This window comes from Columba livia, chromosome 17 (genome assembly GCF_036013475.1).
Source record: "Columba livia isolate bColLiv1 breed racing homer chromosome 17, bColLiv1.pat.W.v2, whole genome shotgun sequence".
Classification (NCBI taxonomy): Eukaryota; Metazoa; Chordata; class Aves; order Columbiformes; family Columbidae; genus Columba; species Columba livia.
This window is the reverse complement of record NC_088618.1, coordinates 10,946,854-10,965,907: the sequence shown is the minus strand read 5'-3', so window position 1 is coordinate 10,965,907 and position 19,054 is coordinate 10,946,854. Positions and strand designations below refer to the sequence as shown.

The following is a 19,054-nucleotide window of genomic DNA, read 5'->3' as shown; positions in this document are numbered from 1 at the left end:
GGGATGACTGACGCAAGACACTGAAGTTTCAATACAGCCAGCAAATCTCACCAATACAATTATTTCAGACAAAGGGGGTTAGACCCACAGAATCAGGAGCATGGTTTAACCTATATTTCTTAAAAGAATCAGAAACAGACCTGTCTCTTTTAATCAGAGAGTGTGGAGACCTCTGAAATCTCCAGGAGATAAGTACCTCTGCTCACACATTAAGAAAAATCACAGGGAGTAATCAACACATTCAAATTATTCTTCATCAGTGGGTTTAAAGAAATGTATTAGCATCACTATTGGTTCTTTAGGAAGGTAGTTACTTAAAGCCTCCTTAAACATCTCTGGAAATCTGGTCTGATCACCAGTCAGAACAGATCTGCTGGCTTCACGCTGGCTTTTAAGCGATGTCTGCTTACCTTGCAGAACACTTATGGCGTGATTAGTCAGCTGGAGTTCTCCAGACAGAAAAAGCAGGATGCTGAGTGTCTGAGGTGCATTAGGAGGACTCTCTGGGAGAGTCCCAGGCTCACACGAGCACTACAGTCCTGCCATCCAGCTCTGCAGGAACACAGATGCACTCAGGAATAGCCTTTGCTACGGACAAAACTGCCCTTACCAAAGCTGTTCAAAATGTTGTCAAAGTTGTTGAGATAGTAATAACCTTCTTCCACAACTGTCTTGTTGCCAACCGTGTGATTCACCCAGTGGTAGGAATCTGCAACTGTGCTTGTGCTGGTTGGAGAAACCAGGACAAAGAATGAGAAGAGAACTGGAAAAGCAAGGAAAATATCACGGGTTATAAACACTTAGAATGTGGTGAGCAGGATGGCACTTTCTACCTCTTGGCCAGCACTTGCTTTTTTCTCTGAAAGCAAGCTCCTGTCCTTCACAGCTCAGCACAAGCCCAGGGACCACATGGAGTCTTTCTAATCATTCAGCAAATATTATATCAGATAAACTGAGTGTTTCAGTTACACTCCTTGGCTCACACCTGTAAAGCTTGGCATTTCAGAGTGGTCTGCCATCATTTAAGATGAAAAGGGCACAAGACAGCTTGGCTTCCAAAACCAGGTGAATTTATCTTGTAGAAAGTGATGCCTAAATATGTATCACATCCAGCAGAGCAACTCTGGTGACACCAAGATAAAAATCTCAACTTCGCTCTACAGCAGCTGTTACAAGAGCTTCCAGCCACAGTAGAGGTTTGCTAGGAAGTAGTGTGCCATGAAGAAGTCCTCCCAGTGCAGGCACCTGAGGTGAGTTTCAGAGCTCATTAAAACCAGCCAACCCCACCACAGAATCTCTCTCCCTTTCTGAATGCAACACAAAAGCCACTTCACCCAATCTGATCTAGAGGAGTGAAGTGTCACCCCTACATTTTCCCAGTATGTTGCCTCAGCTACAAAACCCCGTTCAGACCCATCCTCTGGTCCCTTCTCTGCACGGAGAGAGAGCTGCTGGAGCCTCCCTGCTCCTGGCTTTGCACCAGACCCACTGCAGAGGGGGACGGATTTGCAGTACTCACTTGCAGCAGTTCGGGTAGACCACGCCAGCAAAGAACTCCATGCCAACAATGGCAAAGCAATAGTAGAAGATCAGCAGGGTTAAACCCAGGCTGGAGGCAAAAACAGAGAGAGTACTGTGCTGCTGAAGAGTTGCTAAGGCTGGGAAACACAAAGTCACAGGCTGGTTTCTCTGGAAGGAATTTCCAAGGCATGGGAAGCCGCAGACCACCCTGCCTGCCGCTGGGGCTCGGCAGTTCTTTGCCTGCTCTCATTCAAGAAGTCCTTGGACAAGGAGCTTGCTACTCACTGAAGAGAGGAACTAAAGAGCAGCCTGGATTCCCTCCCAGTCTGCCTTTTTCTGGTAAACAAATGTCCCTCCACAGTTTCTTTAATAAAGAACAACACACACTGGTTTCTGCCCTCTCCACGTCCTCGCATGCAGGAGCTGTGCCAAGAACTGGGTTCCCCAGCTAACACGCTCTCCACAGCCCTTCCTCAGGGAATAAGGTCTGAGGACGCCCCACTCAAACCTCAAGCTCCTTCTGCCCCACCGTTTCACAATAATGCTCTCCAGTGGCTGTACTAAGGACAGGGAAACATCTGGGGCTGAGTATATTCATGCCCATGTTCCTCCAAAATGGGTCTCCCCTCTCACTGAAAGCTGGGATGGGATAGAAAAATTAAACAAGCATCACCTCTTGGTTATCCTCCTAACACAAAAGCCAGGAGGTGGCTCAGGGTGCTGGAGTGTTGCTTACCACATCCTGCTCCAAGCAATCGGAGGTTAACACCCCAGTACAGCACACTGAAGAATCAGTGACAATTGACTGACAGATGAGAGCATAAAGCAGGTGTGACAGGTCCCCATCCTGAGCCCAGCCTTAGACACTAAACCTTCGCTCCCCTCTCTCCACCGTCACCCAAAGAGAAGAAGTTAGTACCTGGCCATCCGGGGGAACAACTCAAACATCGTGTCCAGGACATTTCTGTAGCGTTTCTTCAACTTAAATAGCCTGAAAGGAGAAGCCAGCAGTTATGTACACACTACAACATTCCTGGTGGTGTTAGGAAGAGTTACACAGAGGATCACAGATCTTTGTACCTGCCGGCTCAAGGAATGGGAGGTTTCCTGACACCAAACTCGTAGCATCTGCTCTTGCCTAAGCGGTTTCTGTTCACCTAACAACGTCCCGTTGTCCCATGTAAACGCTTTTGACACATTCAACTAAGTGTTTACACGACTGAGGAACCTCAAGGAAACGTGTACATCTTCTTACACAGTGTAATGCATAAATAGCTATTTAAAAAAAACACTGTAAGAACATAAACTAGCGGTGTATATAGGGTCAGGATTCATTACTCCTCTTCTCAGACACAGGCTTTTCTGTGTTTCCCTCATGACCCAATAAAAATTGATGAAAGAAAACTACATTGTACCTGTTAATTTAAGATTTGGCAACTCCATCAGCCTTTACAGGGAAACACAGCTGCCAAACACGGGCTTTGGCAGGGGAGCAACGGAGAAAACGTATTTTTGTTTCCCCACCTCGAGTGTCATAAAGTGTTCCTGAAATCCTCACTGAAGAGCTAAATTACATTAGCTTGTTTTTAACAAAACCATGTTTTTCCTCAAAACCCTTCCCCCTATGGCTCTCAAAGCATTCTGTGAAGGTGCGTGTACCTCGAAATGAGAGGGTTAATCAGCCCCATCTCACCAAGCTGCAGAGAGGTTACAGGCCGCAGTCTTGCTCCAAGTGTGAGATGCAGTTAGAGCAGGGTTGTACTTCACCCTAGAAAGCAGCGTCCTTTGAAAACTGTAATTTCTGGTAATTCAATGGAAATTATTACACTGGCTCAGACTGACTCACCCTGACAGAAGAGCTTTTCTCCAAACAGCATCAGACAATTTAGAGGAGGTGTAAGAACCCCGCAAAGGCAGACACAGGATAATCTGCCCCTGGTAAATCCCTTGATCTCTATTAGAGATCAGCTTAAGCTCCAAAGCACGGGGTTTCGTATCCCATCCCAAGTTTTTGTTATCGTTCATTTTGATAACTCTGGCTAATCTCATTAGCCCACGCAATTCCTGTTTGCCATGGTCATGTACCCACAGAGCAATCCTTGCCCTCTCCTGGTAAGGAGCTCGATGCTTAAAGCGATTGATGGAAAACAAGCCTGGCTGTTTCCTTCCCCACCTCGTCCCTCCTCCCCCAGCCTTCCCGTCTCACCTCAGCAGCTGGAGGGGTCGCAAGACCACGATGAAGTAGAACGGCTCCATGTTAAACGCCAGTGCCATGAGCCCCAAGAATGCAAACAGGGTGACTGCAAAGTCAAAGCTGGAAAGAAAGAAAGAAAATAGAAAATAAGAGCGATGATTTAGCCCTAGTGTTTCAGCAGAGAAGAGGTACTTGGTGTTGCTCCAGCCTAACAACATGTGCAAGGCCAAGGGCAGAAGAGTTACAACAGCCTGCTGACGGCCTCGTCTACAGGCCTAAAACCTCATCTCCAAGGTCAGCCTAACCCAACACTTGCCACCTTTTTCACAAAACATCAGCACACGCTTACAGATTCCAGCCCGAGGACAGGTACTCGACAGGCCCCAGTCCAGTGGTCTTCAGGAGGAGCTCCACGCCGTAGACTGTAAAACAAGATGACACAAAGATTAAGAGGCAGCATCACATGGAGGGCTCATGTAAAGGCTTGTCCTCAAAGATGGGTGGTGCTCCAAGTGCAGGACTGCTGAACGTAGGCTTAACAGACTCCCATTCATCCTCCCTATTCTTGGTGAGATGTCAAAGAGACATTTTCCCTCCAAATCAACACATTTTCCTGTATTCATGATGATTTCTGCCAGCTGCAGCCAGATCAGAGCTGGTAATGCCTCCTGGAACAGTCAGTGCAGCACAGAGCAAGATGAGCAACTCCACACTGAGCTCTCACACGTCTGGAGGAGCTTATCGCTTTGCACGCTGTGCCTAACAAACAAGGCTATTCTGCTCTGGGGGCTGAAGCCAGCTTTAGGAGCAACACAGCGGCTTTTGCAGAGAGCTGCACGGAGGTCGGAGGCTCCCCAGGCTGCAGGGCAGCTGTGTGACTGCAGCAGAGCTCACACGGGCCTGTGTGAATGCTGAGGATCCCTGCCAGGCTGTCCTAGGACTAGTCTGTACACCTGTGGCAAAGTTTTCATTTCAAACTGAAAAATCTTCGGGAGGCAGAGCTGTCTGTTCCCCTCCCAACTCCTTATGAAGTGACACAGCTCTGTTGGAAGGCATCAGCTTACTTGTGAGGAAGACTATGTAGCTCCACGGGACATTTCTGGAGAAGAAATTCCCTCCTGCAAGACACAAGAAGAACTTTTTCTAGCCTTCTCTTTATTCAATCCCCCAGCACCATAGTCAAGAAACAAGCTGCGATGTTTCCTACCTTGCAGCATGAAGGTTTCAACAAGAATCCAAATTCCATTCACAGCAACCACAGTATCTGGAAAATAAAGTAAAAACCCATAGCAAACACAGTCCTGGGCCAGAGGACATCCACTTTCTAGGGTAACAAAAAGACTACAACACAGGACAAGCAGCAGGGTCAGTGTTTTCAATTCAACTAACAAATTGAACGCTTAACTTGTGAGAGTTGCAAAACTTCTACCCTGACTTTTCCCAGGCCTTTAACAGATGCCGTATCTCTATCTTCAGAAGGAAACAAAACTAAAAACACTGCTCTGAATCATGCTCATTCATTCTACTCATCATTATCTTACACTCCGCCATGTTATTATCTGCATATTTTAGCTTCCTCCTAGTTCTAGAATGAGATCTCAAGAACCACTAGGTCCCCAGCAGCAGAGGACAAAGCCCTCTTGGATCCCCAACATTCAAATCCTGAGAACCGAAGGTGCAGGACTTCTGTTCGCTCACATCTCCTCACCCCATCCCGCTCTCTTTAGTTCAGCATCCTAATGTACAAAAAGCATCTCCTGCAACATTTTAAAAAAATAATACTGAGTAGGAACAGAAGATTTAGAACATATCAAGTAGCACCACGAGTAAGCACGCTTTCTCCTCTAGAGAAGAGGAACATGGAATCATTCTCACAGGCAGTACAGTTGCCAAGCAATCCCTCCAGCAACGATGCTGCTTGCACCTTCTCAAGTGCATGCACAAGAAGGGTTGACTGGTGAGGCAGTTCCTTACCCAGCATCCTCCAGCAGCTAAATAAAAACCTCAAGGCTTGTGAAGGCTCACACCAACCTACCCAAACGTAACAAGCTGATTCCTAAAGAATCAGACCCAGAAGTGCATTATGTGAACCAAGGAGCTCCTCCAGGACATTCAACCGTAGCGGTCGGTACGAGTACACAGCTCCCTCCCTCTCTGCCAAAACTCCCGAATGTGTACACGAGCTCAGAGCAAAGACCCTGCTCCACCACACCAGGTCCTTGTGTGGGCCAGCAGGCACAGCGTACCAGAGCCAGGGGACCGAGGGAGCCCAGCAGAGACAGCTCGTCACTCCTACTTACACATGGTGTACTGGAACACGCGGGACTTCACCAGGATGTTGATGCCTGCACAAGGGGAAGCAGGACAAAACAAATGTTTACATGACTCCCCAACACACACACACAGCTTCCTCTGTCTTCTCCTTATCGACTTTATCCATACCAATCTCCTCAGTACAGAAGCTAAACACATTAGCAGATTATTAACTTTACTTCTTGAGATCAAGTTTGAGTTTCATCTAGAATTTTAGCAGCAATGAACTCACTATCCTTAACCCCCAAGATGCCTTTTTTTCCTATGTACTAGCTTTGTGGTGTGGACAAAGGTCAATGCAGCTGCTGAAGCACCACCTGTGTCTGGAACAACACAGGTGCCCGCAGGGAAGGTTTAGCGCATCAGCGGAGATATGCAGAACTCCGGCGGCAGCTGTGTGTTTGGATCAAGATATCGTGAACTGTTACCTACCAGCATGCAACACTGAACTAGAATTGCAGGTAAATTCTTATTTCTGAATGGGTACATTCAATCAGGAAGCTTGGAAACAGGATGATAAATCACATTTGCAAGACAGATTACACAGATGGGTATTTCAGACCTCTTTCCCTAGCACCTGCATCATCATGGGTCTAGGAACAAACACAAACCCCACTCTACAGTCACTGCTGTGAGTTGCTGCCTGGGATATGGAGACACAAACCTATAAACTCAGCTAGATTCAGCAATCACAAATCCCCATACGACCTCTGTGCTGAAAAAGAATACAGCCCTCCAGGGGCTGGTTCCTCACAGAGCTTCTGCCAAGAAGTCTCTTATTTTAAGGAAGCTGGGGTTCGGGTCGGAACACAGGGAACATTTACATGGCAGAAATCTTCCTTGGAGACTCCGAATACACAGAGAGTTGGTTAGTAGGCCTTCCCTCAGCTGCTTACCAGGGACATAAGAGAAGGTCCCTTCAGAGCTCCCTGTCTTTGTAAAGTGATGGTTTTCCTGCTAGTTGAACACACGCTGTCATGAAAACCCAGCCTGTTACCTTTAAAAATAAGGAATGCTGTCCGTGGGAGGTCGTCAAACCAGTGCTCGCGATTCCGTTTTGCCTGGAAGTGGAACAGCCATGATCAGAAGTCAATTACATCCATACAAATAATGTGCAGTGATGAAGACTCGCCTTATCCCCATCACCTTTTTCTTTCAGATCCCCTTTGTTTCTTACCCACCTCCTCTTTAATCACCGGCCTCCTTTGCTCTCCCACCCACACACCCTTCCCCTCTTTTCCACCCAATAAATATTTACCTTCCATTTTAAGCCAACAACTTCATAGAAATTGTAAAAATCCTTTAGACTGCAAAACAGAAAGAAGCATCTGATCAGAGCCCTGGAGTTGATTAGATCCTTAATTGTCCTTGTCAGGCATCATCAGTAGAGGGTCCCTGGAAGTTATTAACTCCTTATTAGAACTGCAACCACAGCTGATATAACTCAATACCAACCTTTCCCCAGCCTGGCTAAAGGTTATTGACTGACAATAGCTGGAGCAGGGTACAAAGCCTAATTTCTTTCTGCTACACTACAGCCCTCAGAGGAAACTCTCACTCTACTAAACTCTAGAATTTTACCATCAGGAGGAAAGACCTGAGGCTTAGATAGCAATCTTCAAGGGACAGAGATTGTACTACTCTTCATGAAGAGGTCCTGGACTGTCTAAATTACTTGTATAGTCCTTTTCTAAGGCACATTTTCTTTTCAAGGTAACAATGAAATTTGAAAAAGGACATGAAAGCAAAGGAACTCATAAAACACGAGTGCCTGTGTAGATGCTCAGGGTCAGGCCTGTAACAGCCTTTAGGTGTCTGAAAGCGAGTATGCTGAACTTCTCAGACTCTTACTGGTGTCATTAGGTGCCTAAATTTAAGAACTCCGTCTTTTTCCCAATGTCATTTTCAATACTTCTCTGTGGCACTTGACTTTAAGGAGAAGCATTGGCACCAGTTTCATGGGAGACTCGCTCTGAGCCTGTTTCTGGCCAGAACAAAGGAAAAGAAGGTCTCTTGCTCTAATTCCCTATTTTTCCTTGCTGGCTGGAGTTAGCTGCACCCACCCAGCAGAATGGTAATTCTCTGCCTCATAACACAGAGGATGACAGTCCTGAAAGCACCAGCAGAACCAGATTTTAATTAACAAAACCCTGGGGGACACAGCCAGCTGCTGGAAAAAAACAAAACAGAACAAACAAACTTGTTAAGCTGCGAGGCTGCACTGTGTGAAGAAATGCTCCTTGCAGGTTTTAACACTGTTCCTCAATTTCTCGCTCCTCTGTTCTGGTGGGGAGGTGGGAAAGGGAGGCTGCTGAGCGCCAGCACAGCGCTGTATCCACAAGAGGGCACGCAGGAACTCCATCACCTCCGCAGAAAAACCTCGGCTCAGGGTACACCCCCCTCCAAGCTCCCTGCTTCCCAGACAAACCCTTGCAATTCTGTTACTCTATTCCCACATCCCAAACAAGTTTTATTCCATAAGCCCAGCCATCCTCTCCAAAGCACAGCCTAGCTTCAGCAAGCGAAGCAGCATCCCTGCTCTGGGTGCGGCAGTAAGACCAGCCTACCTGAGCAAAGGAGTATGGCTTTGATTCAGTGCTTTGAAAGTGAGATATCGCTCTCTGGCGCACATCCGAGGCTTGTAAAACCGCAACAGCCCTTCGAAGTGCTTGAAGGAAATTCCAGACGGCCTCTACAAACAAGGGAACATTGTCGTAAGCAGCAACATCGGGCAGAAGCACACAGAGGCTAGTGCATTTAATTCCCACTCTGGATTTGTTTTAAGCAGGATTTCTACATTATCATAAGATGCCATTATAACTAAGCCCCAAAAGTACCCTAAGCTATTACTTTAACACACTGAGATTGTCCCAAGGCACAGAGATCAGAATGCTCTCCTGGCAATCGGCCCCTCCAGCAAAAGCAGAGCTGTTCCCTGTTGCCCCATCATGTGAAAAATTGTCCAACTAGATACTCCAAGCAACAGGATTCAACCACACTTCTTGGGAAATCAGTGGGCAGCCAAACTGATCCCATTACTGGCACTTTTTAAGCCTATCAGCTATGTGCCCTAAAAATGAACTCATCTACTAGAAGTAGGTTAATTATTTTTGGGCCTTATTTCTCTTGCTGCACCACAATTTAAACAAGAACTCAACCCTCTCCCCCAAATGCTCTGTCCCCACCGTCTGTCTGTGGGTGAATCACTTCAGTTTCTGCACCATTTAGTCACACAGTATCTGGCAGCTGTTCTGGACCTTCACGTGTATAACCCACCCCTCCTCTAATACCGGTGCTTGAGAAGCGAGTTCTCAAGTGACCCACACTGAATCAGAGAGAAATCAACGATTGCATGCACACCAGACCAAATTTCACTCATTTTATCAAGACACTTCCATAATCTCACACAGGGCTGAAATTCAGACTAGTTTGTTTTTTTTTCTCCAGAAACAGTTCTAAACAAGTTATACAAATGCAAAAAACCAGTAGCCCTTGGTGACTATGATTACAGTCAACAGACATAAACCATCTTTTTTGGAACGTGTTCTTTAAACACCCCAGAGCACTGGTGTTCCCCAAACATTGCTGCCGCAGCCCGGGCAGCCCCGCAGAGCCCCCTACCTGTTTGGTGATCAGCAAGCGGTACGCGTGCTGGATGGCCGTGCGCTTGTGCAGCAGCAAGGACTTAAACTTCCTCTTCTCGATGTCATTGAAAGTGTCGAACACCACAGCAAGAAGCTGCAGAGATAGGACAGGAGAGAAAGTCATGTTTTGATCTGTATGCTCTGCAGCTGCCTGAGCTGGTGCTTCTCAAATGGGCAGGAACATCCAGGCTAAAGAGGCATTGCCTGCAGGAGGAATTCACTGCATGCTGCCCTGAGGCAGCATGGAGCCAGCAAGGGTCCCTTGGCCATCAGGGATCCCACAAAGGGATCACCGAGCACACTGCACACACACTGATCCACTCTCAGGATGCAGTCCAGATGTTCCTGGGCTCCTAACACTTGCTAGTGGTTTTAAGAGTGAAGGCTAAACCCCACACGTGGCAACAGAAAACAGTACCTAAATGTTTGTTAAAATGCCCAGATCTCTTCCTGGAAAGCAGGTTTGGAGGGCTGCTCTCTGGACTTCCAGGGAGCTTTGACAAACACACATCAAAACCAACCCTCCATCTAGGACAGCAACGGTGAAACCCAAGCCCACTACCAGCATCAAATCACTCGCCTCGGGCTGCAGAATTCCTCAGCTCCTCTGGCAACCCCTTTTCCACCACTCACCTCCTCACCTGAGCTGCTCTGGCCCCAGGTGCTGCCAGGAGCAGGAGGCAGCACAGCAGCCTGGCGCTCACACTGCAGTTACCCACACCCTCCGAGTCCTGCCACACTCAGTAATTCCATCCCCTTCAAACTGATTTACAAAGGATCTCAGGCAAGCCCAGATAATAAAATGCCATTTTATGATAAATAATGACGACAGAAAAGGACAATAAATCTCATGAAACTGAGTATGTCACTCCAAGCATGATATTAATGTGAGAGAAGTTGAAAGATACTCATAGCCTGTTTTCTGTGATTTAATTCCATTCCTTGTGGTTAAACATTAAAAGATTCCTATCTGTAGCAGAGCTGCCATTTCTAGAAGTATTCACTCAGAGTTATTGCGGAGCAGTCTGGGGAATGGGGAAGGTTCTGCTGGGCAATGAACTCCAAAGTCAGGCAGGTAGAAGTCAAGCGCTTCCCCAGAGGACTCACCAAGTTCATGATGAAGTACAGCTCGATGGAGAGATACACTATGAAGAAGACACAGGACCAGGGGTTCCGGGCATAAGATGGCATCATCACATCGGGAAAACTGCATTCGAAAAAGACACAAGTTTAAGCATCTCACTAGAAAGGCAAGAGCACAGGGCTCAGGTCTGTGTGTAAACCCACATCCAAAGATCTGCACATTTCTAGAAAACACGTGGTCGGTCATCACACAGAAGTTTGTGCCCAGTGACAAGCAGCAAAAACACAGGGGCATAATGAAAATATAAACATGAAAAGCATATTCCTCACATCCTGAAAACCAAAGGGGATTCGTAAGGTGGCTAAGGGTTGTGCTTTAACACTCAGCAACAACAGCGAAGCAGCCTTGGTGTAAAAGTGCTGCCACCTGAGATTTATCCCATCCTTTGCTAATTTCCTAATCCTCCCTGACAGCAGATCAATATTTACTCGCTGTTGTTATCCCCCTTTCCGAGCAGATAGATGAAGTAAAGCAGAGGAATAGGAAGTTAATTCACAATAGCAAACTGTTGGCTGACAAAGGAGCACAAATAGAAACTTTCCCTTCTTGGAGCCAGGCCTAATAAAGCCGTTTCCTTCCTCATTGCCCGCACAGAGATGAAGTGGTCTGAGTCGCTCAGAGGTAACTCTGCACCTGAGGTCACAGTGTCCTAAACCAAAACCAAGCACCAGTTCTTCCCATGTAAGCTGAACCCAGGAAACGTCATGCTCATACAGAGGAAAGGGGTCGCATTTGGAGAGAGTATTTCTGCAAATAAACTCTTGGCTCTGCTACATTTCTCCGGTGACAGAGGCTGAGCTAGAAATCCATGAACTTACTTTGAAGTGGTCAAAAGCACAAAGAGATTCACCAGGCTGTTCTCTAGGGTATTGAAGTACTGAAAGGAAAAAGCTCCCGTGAAAATACGCAAGCAGAATTTCATAGTGATACCGCATTCTATTAAAAACAAACAAACAAACCCAATGAAACAAACAACCCACCCACCCACTTGAATATGGGCACTTCTACCATTCCCCAATGCCTCCTAGGGAAAGGGTACTTTAGAACTAGTCCTTTTTAAAGGTCCATGAGAGTTAAAACATATGATGAGTTCAAACCATTTAAAGCTCATGTATACATTTTTGTAGTAGTTACTCCCTGTAGCTACAGGCGTGGCAGCAGAAGGAACTAGTGGCTGCTGGACTCTGTCACAGCCCGAGGTGACCGAGCTCTCACCCAGACACCTTCCTCCCCTGGGGACAGTGGCAGGTGTCTCATTTGACTGAATTAAGACACCAAGAACAAGGAACAGCTACATCCTGTCTTTGAAGAAGTTCTCTGCAGCGGCTTCCTTCCCATCGGGGTAAATCAGGGTAATGCTGCTCCACAGCCTCCGGCCTCCCAGGCCACCACACAAACTACATCACACAGTAATGTTTGATTCTCAACTGGCCAAAATGGGACTTGAGTTTTAATTCAAACAATCAGCAATACTCACCGGATCGGAGTGGTTAGGAGAAAACAAGTAAAAACCTGGAGAAGCAGCAGGGAGGGTAGAGGAGGAGAGAAGAAAGGGAGAAAGAACAATAAAAAATGAAGAGTTAAAACAATATTTAATGTCAATCAGCAGAGAGGTGATTCTCTGATCCCAAGAGAAGGTCACGCTCAGAGTAAGCCCTCTCTGACAGCAGGAAAAGGAGAGTATCTGGAAGGCCTTCTCCACACAGATTTGCCAATACGTGTCATTTCACCCATCTTTTCGGGAAACAAACACAGCCTAAGGACAGCAGATACACGACAGACACACAGGCATCTGTGGGAGTTTAGATTAGAACCACACACACCACAGATTCTCCTCTGGAAGAACTCAAAAGGACCTTTGCTTCAAGATCAAAACCCCACCTCTTACATTTTGCGGATCTTTAGTTCTGCCTTCCACACGACTGCGGATGAAATGGGATAAAGGGAAGATCCCGGCAGGACTCTGAATCTGATCAGCTTTATTTTCATCTGGGTTGTTTCTATTGCTTTTGGACAACAACTGGTTAAGCGCATCACTTCACCTTCCATAAACACAACTCACCCAGGATGGCAAAGATCACCATGAAGAAAAGCAGGAGGAGAAGAATGTCAATAAATGGTGGGAGAGACTGGAAGATCTGTCGCAGATTTCTGAAAAATGAGAAAATATTAATAAACTAAGACTTGCATGTTTTCTCCTTTGGGTTGGCAGGAAAAACTAAACAACACACACCACGCTTGAGGACCTTCTTCCCACTCCCACTAAGGATTACAAGTAGAAAGCTAGGTAAATTGTTTCCAAGTTACCTAATCTTTTCTTTGCATTCAGCTCTCAGATACTGCAAACAATGCTAATGTCACCCTGTCAACTTTCCTTCTCCAGACTCGAGATTGGCTCCGTGATTCATTGTGCAGTTTACAGGCAAAGCTTGGAGCCAGAAACAATACAGCCACATCCACGTGTTGTGGTCTCTGAGGTAGTTATGCAGCTGAGGACAGGACACATAAACACCATGTACTGTGAGCACATCTAAAGCTATAAGTTTTCCCTATGCAGGCAAGACACTGGGTACACTTCAGCTGGAATCACAAAAGATCTCAGAGATCTGTAATGCCCACAAAAGACATTTATTTTCCCAAGCTACCTGCAGGATCAGAGCACTTTTTGTCCACCCCAGTCCCGGCACAACGGCAGAAAACCCCACTCACCTCCGGACGGCACCGCAGTACCGGCAGTCGACCAGGAAGATACAGCGCAGAGCTCTGGTGATCCGGACGTGCGAGGTTTGGCGCACCAACACCACGATGGCCTCTATGAACTGCACAAACAGCACGCACGTCTGCAAAAAGAGGGGTTTAATGAGAGACACAGCTGAAAGCTCCTTTTGGGAAAGGCAAAGCTCTCGCTAACTGCCCGTTTATTTGGACACTTCAAGGGTGGGGGGTGTCTCTGAGAGCCGAGAGATCTCACATGAATCATTTGGTAGCTGGGATACAAGTCATTGCTGCTACTATATTAATCCAGTTCTTTGGTTCCCAAAGACACTAAAGGAAAAACATTGACAATCAAATCAAAAACTTACCTTCACCATAGTCCTTTTGTGCCTGATAAAGGTTTGGAAGCCCAGCCACCTCATCTTCATGGAGAGTTCAAAGACCACCACGATTAACGCAAACAGCTCCAGGGTTGCGTGGACCTGTCACAACGCAGCAAAGCTCAAACCTGCGCTTCTGGTTACAAACAGCAGCACAGAGGCCGCATTTCTGCTCGGCCTTTTTAAGAAGCAGGCGGGTTTGACAACAGTCTGAGCACAGCTCTGTGAAACCCCAAGGTCGCTCTTAAAGCCAGCACAGCACTCCATTTTTCAAAGTTTCTGTATTTATTGCTTTGTGATTTTATTAAAGCCTATAGAATCTTCCTCTGTTCAGTATCAGCCCAGAATTTCCTGGAAATCCATGTCCCTTTTGGACTTGAATAACATCAAAAAATGTATTGAAACATTTGAAACAAAAGGGCAAGACAGCAATAAGTCAAGCAAAACCCTTTTTAAAAAGGATGAGACAGTTATTTTTTTAGTAAGACATAGAAAGAAAAGCTGCTAGGCAGGGAAAATTAATATAGAGAAGGGTTTTCTCTTGAAATAGATGTTCTGGACAACCAAGGACAGGGTCCTGATGAAGCTCTGGAACAGAAGGCAGCTTTTGGCAGTGGTGAAGGAGCCCTTCTCCATTGGAAGATGCAAAACGCACCACATAGATGATGGTATTTTCTTACAGCCTCAGCTCAAAATGAAATTCGAGTTACTCAGCTTTGGCTCATTTTGAGCAATGCTTTGACCCCAAGGTTGTCACGGCTGTTTTACACCCCTGGTATGGTCCTAGGGTGCTGTTAACAGCTCGAAAAGCAGATGTAGATTCTCCCACCAGCAGCTCCTTGTGCTGGTACCTCGTGAAATGGTTGTGGACTGACAGCAGTACACACCAGCTTGGCTATCGCTTCTCTCAACCCGCATTGTATGAAGATTAAGCAAAAAAACTTGAACTTACACACAGAGTAACAAGAGTCCTCACAGCACTGGGAGGTGAGGACAGAAGGTATAGCAACCTGTCCCCACACCGAGCTCCGTTTGTGTTCTAGGTGGTGCCACCGCAATGGCACCAACCCTGACAATGACTTTCAAACCACCCTGGCAGAGCGCGCAGATCGAGTTCTCACAAAAAAGCACAAACCACAGACTTCTCGAACTGCTACAAAATTTAAGAACTGCACAAAGGGGTAATATGAAATAAGTGTCGCTTTCATTGTGGTCTGTGCACATCTGATGAAAAAAGGATGTTTTGCTGGCTGGTGTATCTGCTGACAACCAATTTACAGAACAAGCCAGGTAGATTTATCTTCCTACTAGTGCTACCTTCTTCCTCTGTGTTTAGCCGCCTTTTTCCTCTTACCCGCCCTTGCAACTTACCCGCCCCTGCAAAACAGGCCAACTTCTTCATTTTGCCCCAAAGTACTTACAAAGATGCCAAGACGGAGCATGGGAACAGCTGGCGCCTCGCAGAGAGACAGCAACAGGAGAAGCAGCGCCGTGCTCAGCTCCATCAGGTAGAACAGGTGATTGTGTGCAAAGAGGTAGGCAGCGAGTGCTTTGGCATTTTTGGGGTGAGTGAAGAACTTGTCGTTATTTTCTCCTTCCTAAGGCAGCAGGAATAAAGAGGAGAAGAGCATTAGTGACTCTCGGTACTACAACAGCGCTTTCCACGTGAAGAACGCAGATTTTTATAAGGATTAGATACAAATGCCAACAGCATATTCCCACTTTACAGCCTGACATTGGTCTGTTTATTGAGGAATGAACTCTACCCAGATGGGACACCCCCTCCATTCATAAGCATATTTCAGTAATGAAACTCATTAATATCTGCAAACCCCCAATTCAGAAACCCTTGAGCCTTTTCAAAATGAGGAATGAGTGCTGAAAGAGTTTATAAAGATAGGGAAAGAAACTTTAGCCAACATCCTGACAGGAACACAGCGCTTCATTTACTCGCAACCACTTCCACATGTTTACAGAGTTATTTGATTAAACTTCTCCAGGACAGAACATGAAAACAGGCAGATAAGCTCCAGGGCACCTCGCTGACAGTCGCTCCTCCTTATCTTGGCCTTGCAAAATGTCTGGGAGAAAACACTGGAGCACACACCGTGTTTTCTGCTTCAGGAATGCGAGAACACAGATTCCATGAAAAATTAACAAGTCTCCATGCTGATTTGTCATTCCTTCTTAACTAGGAAGCTTAAATAACATTGAGAGATCACATACTCCATCTTAACAGTTTGCCCAGGACTGATTTTTAAACAGCTTCATCATAACTATTTTTACCTCTAAGACAAAACTTAGTTTGGGGAGAATTTAGGGGTTTTTCATGCAGAACCGCCTAAGAGCTTCTTCTCTTTCTCATGTTAATGGTTTAAGCAAGGGAGCTTTAGTCACCCACAGGAAACTTGCAGCCTCTTGGAAACTGTCATACGAGATCATTTTTCCCGAGCTGAGACACTCAGATGCACAAGAAGTTGGTTGTTGTTGCTATTTTTTTTTTTAAATTAACATCTTTCCAGGTAAGCAATTACTGTAAGGACAGTAAGCTATTCCTATCAAAGCAGCATAACTGTGATTGCAAATCAATAACAAGGTCAGGAAACGGGATCTCCTTGAAGAAGTGAAGCATCCTCGAGACTAATTCAGAAGAGGGTTTCAAACGTTTCTCATTTACTCCTCTCACAGACAAGCTCACATTCTGTTTAAGAACAAACAAACAAACGCTGCCGGGTCAGCGAGCCAGATTGCGAGCAGGACAAAACGCAGCAGCCAGCTCCATAAAACACGTCCCCTCCCAACTCGGAGAGAGCGCTGGCTTCAATCAGCGGGGCATTCTTCTTCACGCCTGACAAAACACACTTGCCGAATGAAAAATAGTCTAAATTCCACCTCTTGGTAGCCAAGCGATTCAAAACGTCGCTGGACAGCAAAGTCCTCTTATTCACAAAAGACCCTCTCGCCTGCAGCTACTGGTGCAAATAAACAATCTGCATGCTCTTTAAGTTCTGCCTACTTCATTTCAAGGACATTGTCGTCATGACCATTGGTCAAGGCAGCGGCAAGAATAATCCGCACACGAAGGGCCGAGCCTGCTGCGTACATCACCATCAGCCACCGCAGCAGCTCAATGACCCTTTGCAGAGCATCTCCGATAATCAGGACTTTAAACAAAAGCCCGGGAGGGGCTGGAGCTGCCGTTACATCCTCAGTGCTGCTCTCAGTGCGCAGGACTAAGCCGAAGCATGACCAAGGTCCCAGCCTAGCCGCTTTTCAAATGTCAGAGCAGGGAGGAACAAATGGCTTCAATCACCTTGCAGTGACTTGAACAACAACAACAACAAAAATCTAGCAGGGTCCAAATCGTCTCAGGCTGCAATGCAGAGCTGTTGAAAGGGAACAAAGAACGAGGGAAGGACAGTAAAGGAACCAGTAGCAATTTCAGACTGGCCAGCTCTGGGAGAAGCTAATTTATCACATCAGTTATCTTAAAAATATCACAACTTTGTTGATTTAACAATGGTGTTTCATGTAACTGGAGCAAGGGTGGGGCTGGTTCATTTGTTTGTTTACTGGGTTTTTTTCTTTTCAAATAGGATAAATTTCACTCCTGGGCCGATCCTAATCTCAGCGTGCTTTCTGCCTGCACAAACCAAGACCTCTACCTTCTCTTGTGTCTTACACGACCTGCACAGCTTGACTGATGCTAAACGAACATTCCAGGGCCACCCAGCAAATGTGTGGCCGAGGCAGGATTAGGACCTGCAGTTCCAGAACACGAGGTGTCTCGGGAGAACACTGACCACTCCTCCTGGAGCAACTTAAGGGATGAAACGATGACCTGTGACAAGTCACCTAAATCTCCACAGCAAGGTGGCAGAGCTGAACATGTGCTGAACCCCTCTAACAGAGTCCTTGGTGCTGGGAGAGGGTGGGCAGCTTGTTCAGTTGCTCCCAAATGACTTACCAGAGCCCACCTGAAGGTGCTTCCAGCATCCTCCCACTCTTCGAGCGGTTTCCTTTGCAAAGCATCAATTCTTTACCCTCAATTGAAGCTCTTTGTTTCTTGTCGAGAACCCCCGTAGCTTCAGAAGCCCATTTTCACACAGCACAAACCAGCCGGGCTCACCTGGAGGTAGATCGCTGCCTCCTGGTAGTTCATCTCCCAGTTGTGCCGGGCAGAGCTTTGCTGCGCGCAGCCGTCCCCCGCAGCAGGGCTGGATGCGTCGTTAATAACGTCATAGCTACCTCCATCTGCAGCAGAACGAGAGAAAAATTGATCTACTGTTAAGCGAGCTGAGATTGATGAGGAGGCACTCAAACAAGCCAGGCGATGGGACCGGAGACGAGCATCGAGAGATGGCAGAGTACCCAGAAAACCGGCAGCTCGTACATGGACAAATGGGCTCTGCCCATGTAGGAGATTTTCAGGGACACGTTCAAACTCAGCACTTCAACATGGGAATGCTCCCAGGAGATCAGCAAAAGAGACAGCATCTCATTTAAGACAATAAGCAGGTCTCCCGGCTCAGAATATCTGTGCTGTCATGTTCATAGCTAACAGCTAGGAGTCTCCAAGGGTGTCTAACCCCAAAATAAAGGTGTGCTTGCTAAAGGAACACCGCTTTTTGCATTTAGTGGTAGGAGAGACCGTGGAAGAATAGAGTACAGGACTACCATAGGCAAGAGAAAGCAGGCTGAGTATAGATGTTGTATAGTGCACTATTTTTAGTAGAAAGCCTCATTTCTCAGAGCTCTACAAAGTCATTAAACAACGCAATTCTGCAACACTTTTTGGTGCAGCACCAACACTCCTCTGATGAAGGCAAACAGCAAGATTAATCTTCTGTTCATATCACACAGGTTGATTTTGAAATTTCTAAGAGTGTGTCTTATCAGCGGAGCACTATAAAACAATGAACATTTGTACGAGATTTCATAGCTAAAGATTTCATTAAAAAAATACAATTCTATTGCTAAACGCAACTCCCATGCACAGTTACACACACATAGTGCCCTTCCCACGGGAGAACTATGCGGGGCATGTATATAAACTACAGAATACTTGCCATTTTTTACATTCTACAGCCTCAGTGCTATTAAGACATGAAAAACACACATGAAGACAATTATTGTTCATAAA

The 19,054-nt window shown here is 46.3% G+C and overlaps 1 protein-coding gene across 7 annotated transcripts in view; it reads right to left on the bottom strand.

Annotated features, from left to right (window-relative positions):
• TPCN1 (two pore segment channel 1) overlaps nt 1-19,054 on the bottom strand; it is a 47,145-nt gene that overhangs the window by 8,132 nt on the left and 19,959 nt on the right. For all 7 annotated transcript variants that reach the window (XM_065033821.1, XM_065033825.1, XM_065033820.1 and 4 more), the window contains 20 exons: nt 18,041-18,165; nt 15,333-15,509; nt 13,900-14,013; nt 13,526-13,656; nt 12,879-12,967; nt 12,294-12,328; nt 11,635-11,693; nt 10,780-10,879; nt 9,650-9,766; nt 8,596-8,720; nt 7,287-7,335; nt 7,026-7,089; nt 6,016-6,060; nt 4,923-4,979; nt 4,780-4,833; nt 4,065-4,137; nt 3,728-3,835; nt 2,441-2,512; nt 1,520-1,609; nt 611-726 (listed from right to left, as the gene is read on the bottom strand). In XM_065033821.1, the coding sequence (XP_064889893.1) occupies nt 611-726; nt 1,520-1,609; nt 2,441-2,512; nt 3,728-3,835; nt 4,065-4,137; nt 4,780-4,833; nt 4,923-4,979; nt 6,016-6,060; nt 7,026-7,089; nt 7,287-7,335; nt 8,596-8,720; nt 9,650-9,766; nt 10,780-10,879; nt 11,635-11,693; nt 12,294-12,328; nt 12,879-12,967; nt 13,526-13,656; nt 13,900-14,013; nt 15,333-15,509; nt 18,041-18,165 (1,800 nt within the window). The remainder of the gene's footprint in view (nt 1-610; nt 727-1,519; nt 1,610-2,440; nt 2,513-3,727; nt 3,836-4,064; nt 4,138-4,779; nt 4,834-4,922; nt 4,980-6,015; nt 6,061-7,025; nt 7,090-7,286; nt 7,336-8,595; nt 8,721-9,649; nt 9,767-10,779; nt 10,880-11,634; nt 11,694-12,293; nt 12,329-12,878; nt 12,968-13,525; nt 13,657-13,899; nt 14,014-15,332; nt 15,510-18,040; nt 18,166-19,054) is intronic.